The sequence below is a fragment of the Styela clava genome, assembly GCF_964204865.1.
Source record: "Styela clava chromosome 9 unlocalized genomic scaffold, kaStyClav1.hap1.2 SUPER_9_unloc_2, whole genome shotgun sequence".
Lineage (NCBI taxonomy): Eukaryota > Metazoa > Chordata > Ascidiacea > Stolidobranchia > Styelidae > Styela > Styela clava.
Window position 1 is genome coordinate 1 of NW_027556420.1, and position 17,625 is coordinate 17,625.

The 17,625-nt window shown below is 34.4% G+C and overlaps 1 protein-coding gene across 1 annotated transcript; it reads left to right on the forward strand.

The window, feature by feature from the left end:
- The first annotated feature begins 11 nt into the window (after positions 1-11).
- LOC120331046 (ribonuclease inhibitor-like) lies at positions 12-12,166 on the forward strand. The gene is made up of 9 exons (XM_078109776.1): positions 12-124; positions 666-830; positions 2,788-2,946; positions 3,660-3,821; positions 4,372-4,545; positions 4,967-5,131; positions 7,118-7,282; positions 10,030-10,194; positions 11,975-12,166. The coding sequence occupies exons 3-9, from the start codon at positions 2,818-2,820 to the stop codon at positions 12,164-12,166; spliced, it is 1,152 nt and encodes a 383-aa protein (XP_077965902.1). The 5' UTR covers positions 12-124; positions 666-830; positions 2,788-2,817.
- The last annotated feature ends 5,459 nt before the right edge of the window (positions 12,167-17,625 follow it).

Sequence of the window (17,625 nt, forward strand, 5' to 3'; positions counted from 1 at the left end):
TGCTGGCTTTGGTGAAGTTGGAACAGTTGTTTCAAAATGCCAGGTGAAGGAATTGGAGGCTTGGGATTGCAACCTGACAGCAGAAGAAATAAAAGCATTCAAGGAAAACACTCGCAATGCCAAGGTAACAAACAGGTTAACTTACATAAATGGCCATGCATTGGATATAAATCAAGCATGTCTTGATATAACAAACAGTTTATGAGTTGTTTAATGACTATTCCAGTGCAATGCCTTTAGTCAACACATAGTATTTTTAGTCATTTATAACTCCCAAGACAAATTGAAAGACAATTCATGAAACTGTGCCGGCCAGCATTTTTGTAATCTACCGTGAGATATCGATTAGATCAGCAATCCTGTTGCACAATCACAATGACAGCAGTCGGAACCGAGCAGTATGTGGCTGCTTGAATTCGTTAGGAAAAATGTTTTATAATGTCAACAGCTTTTAAAACAGTTTGTGAGATCTTTTCCGTCCGAATGTCTGATATCACTGTTTTTTTATCTAATGAAATACCATTTTCTGGCCAATTCACTCAGATTGGTCAGTTCGCCAATTTTTTTTACATAAGTTGGATAGATACACTGATTGTCAGTTCGAACAAGGATCTTGGCATTTTGTGAGTTCATTTAGATTGGTTCACTGATCTTATTTATTTCAGTTGGATAAACTAACTATCAGTTTGAACAAGAATCTTGGCACTGCTGGTTTTGGTGAAGTTGGATTGGTTGTTTCAAAATGTCAGGTGAAGGAATTCAATGCTCAAGGTTGCAATCTGACAGCAGAAGAAATAAGAGCATTCAAAAAAAACTCTCGTAATGCCAAGGTAAAGACCAGTTTATATACCTGACCACATATCTGCTATAATTTTGATTTTTCACTGCATTATGCGACATTATTACATGCTTTTTACATGGAACAAAGCTCAGTGTAAGCAGCCATTGATGAGTTTGACAGATCTAAATATCTTGAGTTCAGCATTGCCCACACAATTTATCACACCCTGTAGTGGTGGGCATGGGAGTTCTGTGATTCAATGAATATTTTCCTGAGCTTCGGTTTTTTGTTTATTACTGTAACTATGAGCAATCCCTAATAAGTCAACAATAACGTAACAATCGCAATCTATGCAGCCGCTCAGACACTTCTTCTCTCAGACGGATGATCAGCATGGCTTTGAACATTACCTCGTTTTCGAGGTTTCGCATGTTATTTGTCAGTTTTCAGTTCTTTCCAAAACTCATATCTCTTTTGGTTATAGTCGTTCGTCCACGTAGACCATTCCAAATTCATTATTGAATGATTGTCAAACCAACTATAGAAACAGAATTTCTTGCAACTCAAGTTTGATTCATTGTTTTTAATTAACCGCTTGCCGTGAATAACGCTGTGGTGAATAATCATATTAGCTCAAGTTTAATTGGTAATTTGTTAACCTGTTTCAAAATTTGACTGCTGGTGCATGAGCCATATTATTGTGTATTGTCGGTTCACAGGCGTAAAAGATTGGGAACCACTGTGTCTTCTTTATCCATGCAATGACAGTCCTGCTTATATATCTGAGTGACTGTTCATACTTATTTGATGCAGGTTTTCTGTATTGAAGACAATGCATCCATATCGCCAACTGCATTAACAACTGCATATATAAGTCAACTTCAACAAAATTCCTTATGAAAAGTCAAATACTCGTACACTATTTTTCCTCTATTGTGAGCAAATATTTTTACAATAGAATTTAACAATATTTTGATATCAGATTTTATTATGTGACATTATCACATGCATTTTGCTAAGAACGAAGCTTTGTGCAGGCAGCCTTCAATGAGTTTTACGGGACGGAATATCTCAGCATTGCCCATACAACTCATCACAACCTAAGATGGTGGTGGGCATGGGATCGGAATCTGAGAATTTTAAACACTATGATGCAATGGATATGCAATATATGCACCTGCTCAGACACCTTATTTGCTCAGACAAATATTCAGCATAGTTGTGAGCATTGCCTTGTTTTCATGGTTTTGCACGTTATTTGCAGTTTTCTGTTGTTTCAAAAAAAAAACTTAAACTCATAGATTAGGCAGAATAATAATAAATTGATAAATGATAAATTCGCAAAAAGAATATTTAACTTATTTATGAATTGAAAGACTACCGTAATTTAATTATTTATTCTTGTTGGATAACCTAAATGTCAGCAACAACAAGGATCTTGCCAAGGTATCAAACAGGTTAACTTACGTGCATGGTCATGCATTGGACATTAACCTTTCTTAATTTTCTTGTTGAAGATAGTCCCATTAGGGCAGTGGTTCTCAAACGGTGGGGCACAATGACTTAGATAATTTTTTGAGAGGGCGTGAAGCCAATTAAAAATAAAAATATTTGTTAGATTTGATCCTGCCCGACTTGTTTTGGATATTTACATTTGTTTATTTTGGATATTTACATTCCATCCATGTATTTTCCACGTATTTTTTGAATAAAAAACATTTTCGCTCAAGGGTCTGTTATTTGTAGCTTATTGTTTAGCTAGTTTGTTTTTGAGGTGTTGAAATGTTTTTGAAAGGATTATATGGATGGCATATAATTGAGTCTTATCATTTATTTTTCACTGTTTTACGACATTTTGATGCGTGATGTTGATATATATCAGGAAATCAACTTGTGTTAGTGGTTCTAAATTCACTCTTCTGTGTTAGTAGGCACAGCCTTCAAATATTAAAATGCCAAAATATCCGCCTTTATTGCACTGATGTTCGTTATCTTTATGTTTTTAGATATCCGTTATTGATATCAGTCAAAATTCAATGGACGAAGAAGCTTTTGATGTTCTTGGTGACCTTTTATCAAACTATGAAGTTGACCAACTCATTGCAAAAAATTGCCAGCTAACAAAAGCAAAACTTGATGCTCTTGGAAGTCATTCTGGATTAAAAGTATGACCGAGTTATAATATAATATCATGCCACTGTGGCTCTTTTGTTGAGTTGGCTAAAAAATACACACAAAACAGCTGGTTTTATGATGTTTGATATTGGTAAATTTGGATAGTAAAGTCTTCTTTTCTATCCTATCCTTCAAATCCCGAGGAAGTCCCAACCGACCCGCGGTTACGTGAACCACCCTACGATGGCAAGGAGTCCAGTAAACCTTTCACACATATTTTCCTCACAAGATTCAATCATGCGAACCCACGCAGGGTAATCAGAGATGTGGCGACAAGCGTACTTCTAACACTTAGCACGGTGGGCTACATCGACAATCCTAGTTTTCTGACCTAATATCTATTATTCATGCTCCCTTCGCATGACAGAAACAAAGTCGTGTAACATAAGTCATCATCAGCTGCTTGAGGAAAAAAATTTCATATCTCCAGTAAGATATTAAGTAGGATTGTAAAAAATAACTTAACACAGATGCAAGGTTTTTTATTTATCTCCATTTTTATTTGAACTAATTGATACACTATATTTACGCCCAGTTCAAACATACCAAAGTAACACTGTGAAACATATGATGAGAATTTGCTTGCTTGAAATAATGATAAACTTTTGATGTCGGTTTTTATTAATCGTATCTGTCACAATTTTTAAAGAAAATTCAGATATGTAATCTTATTGTTAGTTAACTTTCATTTCTATGTTTTCAGCTATCCAAGTTTGATATCAGTGAGAACCCAATGAATGAAAAAGGATTCAATGCTCTCGGTTCTTTATTGACAGCAAATAATGAGGTTATTGACCTTGTCATACAAAATTGCCAACTCACAAAAGAAAAACTGGACGCTCTTGGAAGTCACTCAGGATTAAAGGTTTTGTTATTTATTGCTGCTTGATCTATCATTCAGCATTTCTGCCAAACTAGGTTGTGATGTAGAGAAGATAAAATTGATCTTTTTTTCCGCTATTTCACTTTTCATTTATAGTATTTGGAGTGAGAAGCAAATATTTTCATTTGTATTATTTGTTAAGTGCTGTTCATGAAAAAATCTGCGCAAAAACCTAGCATAAGCATGTCACACACTCTTTTTGATAGAAAAAATAGCCTCTTATCGCTGGCTATGTCTTTGACCCGCTGAAGCTCGACGGTGTAACTAATAGACTAATAAATTGTATTAGAGTATGTCACTTTTAATATAGCTTGCTAATATTTATTGCAAATTTCACAATTTAGTTAGAAATATTATATGAAATCTTGAATATAAACACTGACCTGTGACAAAGTTTGTCATTTTAGATTTATTTTGACGAGAGTCATAATGTTCCACAGATTGCTGGCATAGTGGCATTGATATGAAGTTTTATCTTTTATTTCCATCAATTTTAAAAATTACCTCCCTATAATCCTATTCGTTTTAATAGATTTGCACTCTGGATATTCGGTCCATAACCGGCATGCCATTTGATTTATTTCTTGCAATATCTAAGTTTGCAACTGAGAGTGAGGTCGAAGAACTTCTGATGGACCCATGGAAAAAGTTCAAAGCAACTAAAGATCAAATAATGGAATTGAGTAAATGGAAAGTCTGTGGAAAGGTCTGTAACATATTCATTGAGACTTGGAATATGATAACAAAATTATTGCCTAATCCATTGAATATGTTGTAAACATTTTGTTGATAAACCTTGGATCTCACTTTATTGTACAGAGTGTATGTGAATTTAGTGAATTGATATCCAGAGAAGGTCAACCCCGAACCATTGTTTATTTACATTTTCAAATAATATATCAAATATATTTTAAGTTTAGATTTTCCAGTTTTTTAGAATGATTTATTTGATATTCTAGTAAACAGAAGGTTAAAAAATCCTGGATTGAGAGAACATCAGATACTTCGCATAACATCTGGCACCGTTTAGGCAAAATGATAAAATTATAATGAGTGAATGATAAATTTTCAAAATGAATATTCAATTTATTTATGAATTGAAGGACTAATTTAAATATTTATTTTAGTTGGATGAACTGAATGTCAGTGACAACAAGGATCTTGGCACTTCTGGCTTTAGTGAAGTTGGATTAGTTGTTACAAAATATCAGGTGAAGGCATTGATGGCTCGGAATTGTAATCTGACAGCAGAGAGAATGAAAGCATTCAAGGAAAACACTCGTAATGCGAAGGTAACAAACAGGTTAACGTACATGCATGCTCATGCATAGAACATTAACATTTCCAACATTGCTTGGTAAATTTAGCAACCCAAGTGCAGTGGATGTTAAACGGTAGGGCGCGCCCCACATCTTTGGGCTTAGACAATTTTTGAGGGGGCGTTAAGATAATTAAAAATAAAAATATTTATATCCAATCCAATATTTTCAAAGTATTTTTCGAATTAAACATACTTTCGCCTTACCATTATTTGTAGCTTATTTTTATCTAGTTATTTTTGAGGTAGGGCGCAAGACTTGACAAATTCTAAAAGGAGGCACAGCTCCTTTAAAAACCATTGCCTTAGGGTATTCTTGTGATGAGCCCTAGATAAATTTAACAATTCAATAAAAGAAAACGTGGTTTGACTTTTCAATATTTGTGAGTAGGATTACCAAAAACCAGATACCAATTGCGAAAAAAGCGTCAAATTCTATTTTATCAGAAACTTTTAGATTCACGCAAAGAACAATCATCTTCCGTGATAAATCTTCCATGTCAATCTCAAAGGATTCTAATGAAAACGTCCTGAATTCCTTTATCCTTGCTCACTCCCTTAATAACCAATATATTCCAATACCTACCTCAGTATCAATACCCTAACATAATTATATTTTACTTAAACTGTTATGCTTAGCATTTAATAATTGATGTAATCTGGACTACAACTTGGCAATATTTAGGCTCTTCATGGGTGAATGAAGCCCATCTCTTCATGCACCAACTTTGGTTGGACAATGGCAAACAATTCATATTTTTATTTCAAATTCTTATTTTTTATTCTAATTTTTTTTTTACTCATTTATTTTTTTGTTTGTTTACTATAAAATTCATCTAAAGCTTTTTTTTCTAACTTCATTACACCCTTACGGTTGTGTGCGTGTGTGTGGATATATTCAATAAATTAAGATGAGTGAACACATACCAGTACTTTTTGGCAATACCTTCTTCCATCTTAAATTCTGTACTTTATAAACCTTATCTAAGCTTTTATTTGCTTTCCTGATTTTATAATCAGTTTTTGTTATTTGTTTTTATCAATCATTTAATCGCCTTTTATGCTGATTATGGAGTTGAAATAAACTTATCTTACCATGCTTGTATATCTAAGTGATATTCATAACAGATCTCTCATAATTCGCAGTACTCTATTACAAATACATCTTGAAAGATTATTAACATTATTTACTAGCGAGCTTTTGTCTGCTTTAGGCATAAATGGGATTTTCAATATTATTTGAGGGGTTGAGGGGGTTGTCAAAGTAACTTACGCGAGATACCAAGTCAGCAGAACCATTTAAAAACACTATTATTATTTAACTTGTAACACTAATTAAAAAATAGTTTTAAAACTACTAAAAATATTTTGATCAAAACAAGTCAGCTTTTTCATTCATTTCGAAAATTTGATTGCCGGTCCATGAGCCAAATTATTTCGTGTTGCCAGTCCACAGGGTTGAAAGGTTGGGAACAACTATTCTATGTTTTATCCATGCAATGACAGCACTGCTTTTATATCTGAATGATGCGGAGGTTTCTGTAGTTAAAGCAATCTATTTCTATTGCCCACTGCAATAACAACTGTATATATAAGTCAGCATAAACAAAACGCCTCTTAAAAAAGGCAAATATCCTCTTTTCTCTTTTGTAGGTGAATATCATTGCAATAGAACTTAATAAAATTGGTCTCTGCTCATTGAAAAATCTTAATTATTAAGAAACTTTCCTGCAGTATATATGTCTTGCAGTATATATGTCTTAATTAACTTGAATTTTTTTCAATCAGCTATCAGATTTTGAATCAGCCATCTGTTGAATTTTAATAGGAAAATTTGTCCATTTTGATCAATCAGTTTTTAAAGTTTGCTTTCTCCATTTCTCATACTTTTATTCACTGTCACGATCACATTTTGTGACCGAGTTCATCTACATTAGTTCACTGATCTTCTTTATTTCAGTTGGAAATACTAGATATCGGTTGGAACAATAAGCTTGGCACTTCTGGCTTTGGTGAAGTTGGATCAGTTGTTTCAAAATGTCAGGTGAAGGAACTTGATGCCTCACATTGCAATCTGACAGCAGAAGGAATAAGATCATTCAAGGAAAACACTAGTAATGCAAAGGTAAAACCAGTTCACATACCTGAACATATATTTGCCATCATTTAGAAATGTCAAGTCAAGTTTATTTTTTCAACCAGTAAAAAATATCACAATCATAAATTACGACAAAAAAATAATTTACTTACTAGGGAAGTGAAGTCGCGACGAACCAAACTGGTTATCGAGCAGCTACACCCAAATGTTTTGGAGATTGCTGTATTATACGACATTATCACATGCTTTACACTCGTAACAAAACTCTGTACAAGCAGCCTTTGATGAGTTTGACAAACTGAAATATTTCAGGTACACCATTGCCCACACTATTTAACAAACCATGAGGTTGAGGGCATAGGAATGGAATCTGAAAATTTTAATCTGTGATGTAATGGATATTTTTCCCGAGCTTCGATTTTCTTGTTTATTTCAGGAACAGTGACCAATCACTTAAAGGTCAACAATAACGTAACAATTTTTTCATAAATAAGTTGTTTATTGAATATCTTAAATGTCATTATAACTTCCTACGCGCTCCAATAAAAATTATTCCCAGAAAATCTACGATAGACTGGGCATAAATTAGCTAACAAACTGTTTAGAACCAACCATGCCGCTAACAGGTTTTTTAGCTAATTTAATCCAAGTCTATTGTAGATTTTCTCTAAACCAGTTTGTAAGCGCCCTATCTTCAAAACAATCCCCAATTATGCATCACAAATTTTGCAATACTAAAGTATAGGAACAATTTTTTGGAAATATCTACATCTATACAGTTATAAACAACGCTTATTAAAATAATTTTCTAAATTAAGTGAATATTAAATGGAAACTTTAATTATACAAATTCAATTCTGAAATTGTGAAATAATATCAGAAATTAACTGTTGAAAAAATAAAACTGATAAATAATGGATTTTATCATTCGTATAAAGTTTTTAAGAAATTTATGAATGTGAAAAATAATTAATTGGTCATGAGCTTGAGTCACTAAATTTCCTGGAAGCTTCGCTTTCAGCTAAACTCATAGGCTTGGCTCCAGCTCCAACAAGACATCACAGCTTCGACCCTTTTTCACAGTGCTTAGCACAATTGGTAAATCGTTGAACTGAGTGATATCTTAGTAATTAACTTATATTATTTGGGGTAATAGTGAGTGTATAAAGGCTTTTATTAGAGAAACAGGCAAGAGAAAACAATACAATAATATTCTTTGCAGTTTCACAAATTACTTGAGGCGGCGTGAAAATGTTTTTATTTTCGTAGCGGCGCATATTTTTGCCATTTTTCTTCTATTCTCTGATAACACTCCGCACTGCTGATTTTGGTCAAGTTAGATAGCTATTCTACAATGTCAGATGAATAAATATAAAAATATAATAGGATTCGGTAATCTGGATTCGATTTAACTATTCTAGAATAGTAAATTATTCTATATTGTCCATCCCTAATATGCCATAATTTAGAAATGTCCAGTCATGTTTATTTTTTCCAATCAGTAAAAAATATCACAATCATAAATTATGACAAAAAAAAAACAATTTACACAGTTTCACAGGGGAAGGAAAGTCGCAGGGAACCAAACTGGTTATCGAGAAGCGACACCCAAATGTTTTGGACGTTGCTGTATTATGCGACAATATTACTCGCTTTACACTCAGAATGAGGCTCTGTGAAAGCAGCCTTTAATGAGTTTGACAAACCGAAATATTTCAGGTTTCATCATTGCCCATTCAATTTATCTCACTCTGTAGTGGTGGGCATGGGAGTGGGATCTGAAGCTTCTATTTCATTGTTTATTCCCGTAACAACGACCAATCACTAATAAGTCAACAATAACGTAACAATTGCAGTTTGTGCAGCCGCTCAAGATGCTTCTTCCGCCCAGACATATATTCAGCATGGTTGTGAATGTTGCCTCATTTTCATGGGTTTGCGTGTTATTTGTCAGTTTTCTGTTGTTCCAAAAAAAAGTACTTAAACTCATATCTCTGGTCGTAATATTTCATTTGCCCATATTTTCTATTCCAAATTTATTATTGAATGATCGCAGAACCAACCATAAAAACAAATTTCACTTAAGTTTGATTCGTCCTCAAAGAACCGCTTGCCGAGATTAACACTTTGGAAACTAATCATATTTATTAGTGTTTAATCGGACATTCACTACAAAATATTTTAATCAAAACAGCACGCCTGTTTCATAATTTAACTGCTGGTGCATGAGCCATATTGTTGCGTATTGTCGGTTCGCAGGGGTAAAAGATGGGAATCACTGTTCTAGGTTCTATCCATGCAATCACAGTCTTGCTAATATATCTGAGTGACTGTTGATTTTTGTTTGTTGCGAAGGTTTTCTGTGTTGAAGGTAGTGCAATGCTGTCGCCCATTGAAATAACAACTGTATATATAAGTTAACCTAAACAACATTCCACTTGAAAAGTCAAATACACCATCTTTCCTCTTTTGTGAGCAAATATTTCTCAATGGAATTTAAAAAATTTGGCTTCTGGTAATTGAAAACACTCAATTATCAAGAAACTTTTTCTCCATGCAGTGTATATGCCCTGGTTAACTTGTAAAATTTTATTCAGCTATCAGATTTTCCACCGAAACAACAGACATTTGAATTTTTTATAAAATGTTGTCTATCCTGATCAATCAGTTTTTTCATGGTTTGCTTTGTTCATTTCTCATAATTTTATTCTTTGTCAAGATCACATTTATGACCAAGTTCATCTACATTAGTTCACTGATCTTATTTATTTCAGTTGGATATACTAGATATCAGTGAAAACGATAATCTTGACACTGCTGGTTGGGGTGAAGTTGGATTAGTTGTTTCAAAATGTCAGGTGAAGGAATTGAAGGCTGTGAGTTGCAATCTGACAGCTGAAGGAATGAAAGCATTCAAGGAACACACTAGTAATGCCAAGGTAAAACCGGTTTATATACCTGACCAGATGTTGGCTATAATTTAGTAATGTTTCGGACATTACTGTATTATGTGCCATTATTACTTGTTTTTAACCCTGAACGAAGCTCTGTGCCAGCAGCTTTTTGATGAGTTTACGGACCAAAATATCCCAGGTTTCAGCATTTCTTACCCATTTTATCACACCCTGAGGTGGTGGGTATAAGATGGGAATCTGGGAATTGAAAAACTGTTATGCAATTGATATTTTCCTGAGCTTCGATTTCCTTGTTCATTATGTAATAATGACCAATCACTAATAAGTCAACATTATCGTAACAATTGCAATTTTTTGTAGCCACTCAGACAATTCTTTCGCTCAGACAGATAATCAAAAAGGTTGTGAACATGGCCTCATTTTCGTGTTCTTCGTGTTATCCAGTTATCAGATGTGTATGAATTTGTTGATAATCAAATACCTTTAATGTTAATATAAAGTTTCAGTTCAATTGCAATAATCAAAAATTATTCCTGAAAAACCTGCGATAGGCTTACATTATCTACCAGTACCTGTGCGGCACATGGTTAAATATTTCAAAGAAAAATTATGGCTTGTGTTATGTGAACCAGTTGAGCGCCATCTCTCCAAAACAATCCCAATTATGCATGAAAAATTTTGCAATTGTATAAGTACAAGCAAGTATAAGCACTAAGCAGAGTCAATAGTGGGGGGAACATCCATACAGTTAAGACCAATGCTTAATAAATTGAATTTTTAAATAATTCAAAATAGAAATGAAAATTTTATATAAATTTAAAAATTAAAATTAATAATTAACTATTGAAAAAAATTTTAAAACTGACAAAGGATGAATTTTATCATTTGTATGAAAATTATGAATTGGAAAAAGAAATTAATTGGTTGAGGGCTGGAGCCACTAAAATTTCTCGAAGCTGCAGCTCCAGCTAAGATGATAGGCTTGCCTCTAGCTCCAACAAGACATTACAGCTTCAACCCTGGTTCGTAGCGCTTGGCACAATTAGCAAATCATTGAACTTGTGTGAGCGTGTGGAATATTTCAATTATTTTAGGTGAGTGAACACATACCGCTCATTCTAGGCAAAACCTTCCATATTATATACTGTACGCTTTATACCTTATCTAAGGTTTTGTTTGCCCTCCTGATTTCATATTCAGTTTTTATTTATTTATTTGTACCAATCATTTTATTTTTATGCTGATAATGGAGTCGAAATAAACTTATACTTATAAGTAATTGCTTTATATTCTCTGGAGTTATGATGAGTGTATGAAGGTTTTATTAGGTAAACAACTTTTAGCCTGGAAGGCAAGAGAAAATAATACAATTGTATTTTTTGCAGTTTCACAAATTACTTGAGGCCATGTGAAAAAATTTATATTTTATTTGCGGCCTATATTTTTGCCATTTTTCTATTCTCTTATAACACTCCGCCCTGTTGATTCTGGTGAAGTTGGATAGCTATTCCACAATGTCATATAATCTTATTTATCTTTGCGCTTATATTTCCTGTCTCTCTGCATTGATTCTCTAATAAAATTGGAAAAAATTAGAGTTAGATATAGAGTTAGTATTATTGTTCCACTTTCTGCTCCACAATGTCAGATGGACAAATTTTTTGATAGGTTTCTAATCTGCCTGTCAAAGTACCTGAAGTATTCAAGGGAAATACTAAAGTAGCAAACCAACCCATATGCGTTCCAACCATGACCTATATATCAATTCATAAATATTATATGATAACAACATGTATCATTTCAGATCGACATCTTGCATCTGAGTAGGAACTATGTCAGCAAACTCAGAGATGAAGGATTATCTACAATCAGTGAAATTGTTCATCAATGTCAGGTTAAAAAATTGTACATGTGGTTTTGCGAGTTCAACGATGATCAGTTGGAAAGATTCAAAGCATTGATTGCTGATACTAGGGTTGAGTTCGTTGGCTTCTAGTGAGTCACAGACGCCGTATCTGAGGATGACTTATTGGATAATTTGATTTAAAATTATATTAGTTCCACATTTCTTCAGTTTGTCTGTCTGAGATAATCACTTTTCGTTTTGTTTCAAAATTTTCGAGCAATTTATTTTAAATTTTTTTTTTCAATTCTGTCTATAATGTTTAGCAAGTATGGTCCGTTTATCGCATAATGTCTTATGGAAATTTCTTTTTATTTTCATTCATTTCATCAAATATTTCAGTCAGGGATACCGAATAATTAACTAGTTGCATACAATAAACAATGGAATAACTGTTATCTACAACCTGGCTATTTTACCAGACATTTTTTGCCCACGGATTGCCGTGTTAGACTATTAATGCTTTCATATTTTTGTATGTATGAAAATACGAATCAAAAATTAATTATCGGCATTTTACGATACTTTTTATGTCAACAGATGGCCGTGAAATTTTAGAGTAGTAGGCTGGCTAATGCTTATATTTTTAACCACGAGTTATGTTGAAAAGAGCTAAATTAATACGGTAAGGCATTTTAAATGCTGGTATCGGTCATTGCTTTGAATATTTTGCTCAACAGAAAATCATCCTATTAAAAAGTTGATACTTTCAAATATTTGCCAAACAGCGGAAAGGTATGAATTATATTTCTCAATAAATCAACTTGTTTTTTCCAACTTGCGACAATTTATTGGGCATCGTAACAATTGCAGCTTTACATCTTTTTCAAATTTTCCACGTAATGCAAATGAATGCGTAACTAAAACACTGTTGCTGAAGAGGCAACTAGCAAAATTAATAAAATACCATTGCTAAACATGGAGTAGCAACAAAATGCTGGGTGTACGCTTGACATAAATGATATTCTCCAATATATGTACCAATGCCAATAAAAATACTTTATTAGATGGAACCATTTTTAAACAAAGAAGCAACATCTCTTCCACAAGGCTGGTTTCAAGCCGATATGGCTGCTTTTATCGAATTGGGCCCCGCACCCTGCGCTAGTCTTTTTCTGTATTATTTATCTGTATTATGAGGTACAAAACGTGAAAAATAAAGTGAAATAATCTTTCTCATAATATTAAATTGTTATGCATAGTAAATTTCGTAAATTATTGTTATGTCGCCATTAGCAATTAAAAAACTCAACAGTTTGTCAATGCTTTCTATACAAAGCGAGATTGCTAAAGCTATTGACTTGAAAATATTTGGAATAAATTTGCTGATAAAAAGGCTAGAAATGTACTCTCCTGGATAATTATTGAAATTTCCTATTTTGCCTTTCTTGATGTTGAAAGTAAAACAATGAAACCATCCAAATTACCTTAAAAATTGTTGTATAGCAAGTAATAAATGTTTATTATTTTCATTTGTATATTTTTTTTTTATGAAATATAAAGACCCATAAATTTTACTATGAAGAGTAGGGGGTATGCCATCATATTTCTAATTGGGCCCCACAGTTCCTAGCACAGGCCCTGCTCTTTCATTTTCTACATGAATTCTTTGTCTTTATTTGGACTTCAACCCGATATAATTTTGGGAATTATCCAGCACTCAACTCTGTGCTCAAATCACACAGCTTTTTCTTACATGTTTATACAAAATTTATTTTAATAGGTTCACTTTTCTCCCCAATTCGCAACGGAACTTTATTATACGAAGACCTGCAATTGCCAAACTAACTACGGCTTTGCTCTGTCAAGTTACTATATTAGTACAATATACATGCATAGCCTTCTATTGTTCATACGCGCTTGCATTTTTTCAACTACAATTCTGCTCCCCAAACATAAAATTATGCGTGAGAGGATTGCTGGGCTCTTCGCCATCGTAGGGTGGTTCACGTAACCGCTGGTCGGTTACGGCTTCATCCGCCATAGAGTCCATGCAGCTCAAACAAATAACTGGCTAACTAATCCCAACATGGACTGGTAAATAGACTAAAGGCTGTATGATTAAGCCGTCTCGTCGGCTTCCACCACTCCCCCCCTCAGAATAAATATCTTATCCATAGGGTGAAAGCGCACGCCGCACCCATGCAGGAAAACTTTTTTTTTTATCATTTAACTTATGGCAATATTAGTAGTTTTAGTCCTTATATAAGTGATGATTTAAAACGCATAAATTTCTAAAGAAAATTGCTATTCACACTTGATGTCACACCACCCCGACTTTGAACGAATTCAGTGAGAAATTTGCAGCTGACTTTTCACGCCTACCAAATTGGCCATAATGGAAGTGCTAGCAATTTTACGTTCATTTTCCAAGTGTTTGTTTTTCAAACCGATCGATAGGGGGATTTGATGACGCACAAATATGTCGAGCCAAAAGGTGCCATTTTTGAATTCTAAGACGTAGAAAGTTATCTTGGTTGAGGTGTCTTCAATAAAATCGCTAACTATCATTTTCAAATACTTTGCTGTCAAATCAATCTTATTCTAGGCAAGATTTAGACATATTTGACTGATATGCTGAAACTAAAACTCATTTAGCTTCTGTATCTTTCAATGGTAACATTTTTCAAACTGCTTTTCCATTTCTTAGGTCAATTGCCCGTTCTTACTAATTTATTGGCATCCGTTCTTCACTTTCCTTAAATCGCTCGCTGCTCGGCAAGTGATAGCTTTTTGGATCGCGATGTTTGATTCACAGAAGCTAGCTGGTAGGGCATTATAACGTCATAAGTATAGATAATAAGTTATAGTTATCAATATTGAAAACCAGGCTTCACATTAATAAGATTTTGGGAAAGGAAACAATGCCTGTACCCCTTCTGACTCTGTATTGATTGATGTTTGTTTTGCCATAACTAATTTTTTTACCCGATGTGCTAACTTTATAATTATCCGGATTCTGAAGTATAGAATTAGCACTGACTAGGCATGACCGGTTAGCTACGAGCTAGTAGTGGAGTAGTCACGTTCTTAGCGATAATTATTTTGTTGGAGATATCTTATACGGACTGATGAGAGACACTCTTATACGGGCGCAGTGGAAACAATTGACCCAGCATTATTGCGACCTACTGACATGCCAATTGTTTGTGAAGTCAGAAATGCTGCTGAAATACATCGTGTTTGTCGGGTGCTGTTTTTAGTCGTAGGGTTTGTGGTTAGATTGTAGAGGTTTTAAATTAGCCTTGTCCGTTTTTGTGTCACCTCTCTGCGGACCAGCGATGGGTCGCGGCCAGATAGTTGCCGACCACTGCTTCAAACCACCATCGGTTACGTGAACCACCCTATGCTGAACTTTTTGCAACCGTAGGGTAGTTCAGGTAATCGCTTACAGCTTCTTCCGCCATCAAGTCCATGCATCGGAAAACAAATAACTGCCTAAATATTTCCATACCCCGACATGGAATGATAACCGGACGAGAGAGATTTATAATTACAAACAATGTCAACATCATGATACATTTGGAGCAACAGAAAATATATTTTAATTTAACAATAATTGGCTGATCATTATTTGAGGGTCAGTATGCAAGACCGGTTAGGACACCGAGGCTCCTGGCCCGTACTGTATTATATACTATATAAGAAGTCAATCAGATATAGCAGGGATGTGCAAACTGCGACCCACAAATAAAAATTGTGCGTCCCGGAGAGAGCAATTCCAATCTTATTGCGTCGCAAAGCCTATAGCAGTAGGCTACCTGAGTGCCACTGTCATATTAGCAAAATTAGCTAGCAAAATCCCGTTGCAAAATACACGTTATAAAAACGTGTTTCTCACTCAAATCGTTTAGTCGGTGTGAAAATAAATTTGAATAGCAGTTTCAATTTATGAGTTTCAACTCGCCATTTCTGCAAGGACCCCTAACCGTGCCGTAAGATCAATAACAAAAGGAAATAATTTTTTCTGCTTGCAACTACAGTAGAAACTTTACCTACGAAATTAATTCGTTCCGGAAGCACCTTCGTACAAAATGTCATAAGTAGAGACGCACACTACCTGTAAATAACCTTTTCCGTTCTAAGCCCCGAAAAAATAGGACATAATATTGGTATAAATTATAATAACGGTTAAAATCAGTGGTGGGATTCATTCGGTTCGCACCGGTTCTATAGACCCGTCTCACGGAATTTTATGAGATCAGCGAACCGGTTATCATTACTGGTTACTATCAATGTTCTGTTTGTAACACAGCCGGCTGAAAAATATGACTTTTGTAAAGGAACCGGCTGACAAAAAATTTGAATCCCACCACTGGTTAAAACGCGTAACAAATATATACATGTTACAATTGGATTACTTCATGCTAAATAGAAAGGTACACATGGAAAGAAGAAAGAACAGAGAAATAACGAATAAAAACTACGAACGATATGTTTGGTCACCTATAGACCAGACCAGGGGTTGGCAACCTTTTTCGGCTCGCGTGCCAATCAAAATTATAAACAATGCTTTGCCACTTTCAAAGCAGAGATACGCAATAATAAACCCTTTAAACATTTACAGACAGACTCACTAATCGGGAAAATATCAGCCCGACAAATATATTTGATTACTTTTCTTATTCTATATCAGTGAGACTTCTGCTGCTGCATTAGAGATTTTACATTGGGTTTATACTTTATACCTCCCAGAGAAATACACGAACTATTGCTGGTTTCATCTTTCAGGCTACTCCTATTACGAGACTCAATAAAGTTCATTACTAAGAACCGAGATTCACAAGCATATGTAGATTAAAACATGGAGAGTAATGTAGTTGCAAAGTTTTTAAGACTCCAAAAATTTTCGGGAATGGCATCACGCAATAGTTCGTTTTTGCACTTCTCTCTCGTATTCCCTTTTCTAATCGCTTATATTTCTTTCGAAATCAATTTATAACAGTAAGTTGGCAAGTAAATCTAGCCAACATGAGCTTTACAACTCCATAAATCCAGCAGAAATGAAGAAAGACGGTGGCACAGACGAACTATATTATGTAAGAATGTAGCAAAATCAATGCAGCGCTCTTCTCCTAAGCTGACTCATTTGTTCTGTCATAATATATTTCTTTATAGACATAGTCTACGTCATGAAAAGACAAAATGAGTTCAAATAAATAACGAATTGTTAACAAACCATAATGAATAAAGAAACATCGAGTTTCATCAGATAATTCACAGAGTCTTGAAACTTTTTATCTGGAGGAAAATGATCTCGTTTCCAAGGCCTCGCTCGCGTGCCGAATAAATGGGCTTGCGTGCCAAGTAGGCTATGGCACGCTTGCCAGGGGTCGCCATTGAGGTGTTGACCATTGAGGTTAACGGCGGCACTAGAATATGTGCGCCACAAAAAACGATGTATGAAGGTCGCGATATTCTAAATTGGACACCACTTCTTCAAGCACTGCATTAAATTAACCCTAAAATAAACGAATATCACTACACACATTTTTTTAAGTTTTCGGTTTTTAGTTAGGCCTTTCGTGTGTAGAAAATCTTACGTTGGCCGA

What these genes read in the sequence shown, in the direction of transcription:
- LOC120331046 (XM_078109776.1), top strand. Translation starts at nt 2,818, where the DNA reads ATGGACGAAGAAGCTTTTGATGTTCTTGGTGACCTTTTATCAAACTAT. An exon ending in GAAGTCATTCTGGATTAAAA is followed by an intron (nt 2,947 to 3,659) that starts GTATGACCGAGT and finishes CTATGTTTTCAG; the next exon opens with CTATCCAAGTTTGATATCAG. An exon ending in GAAGTCACTCAGGATTAAAG is followed by an intron (nt 3,822 to 4,371) that starts GTTTTGTTATTT and finishes TCGTTTTAATAG; the next exon opens with ATTTGCACTCTGGATATTCG.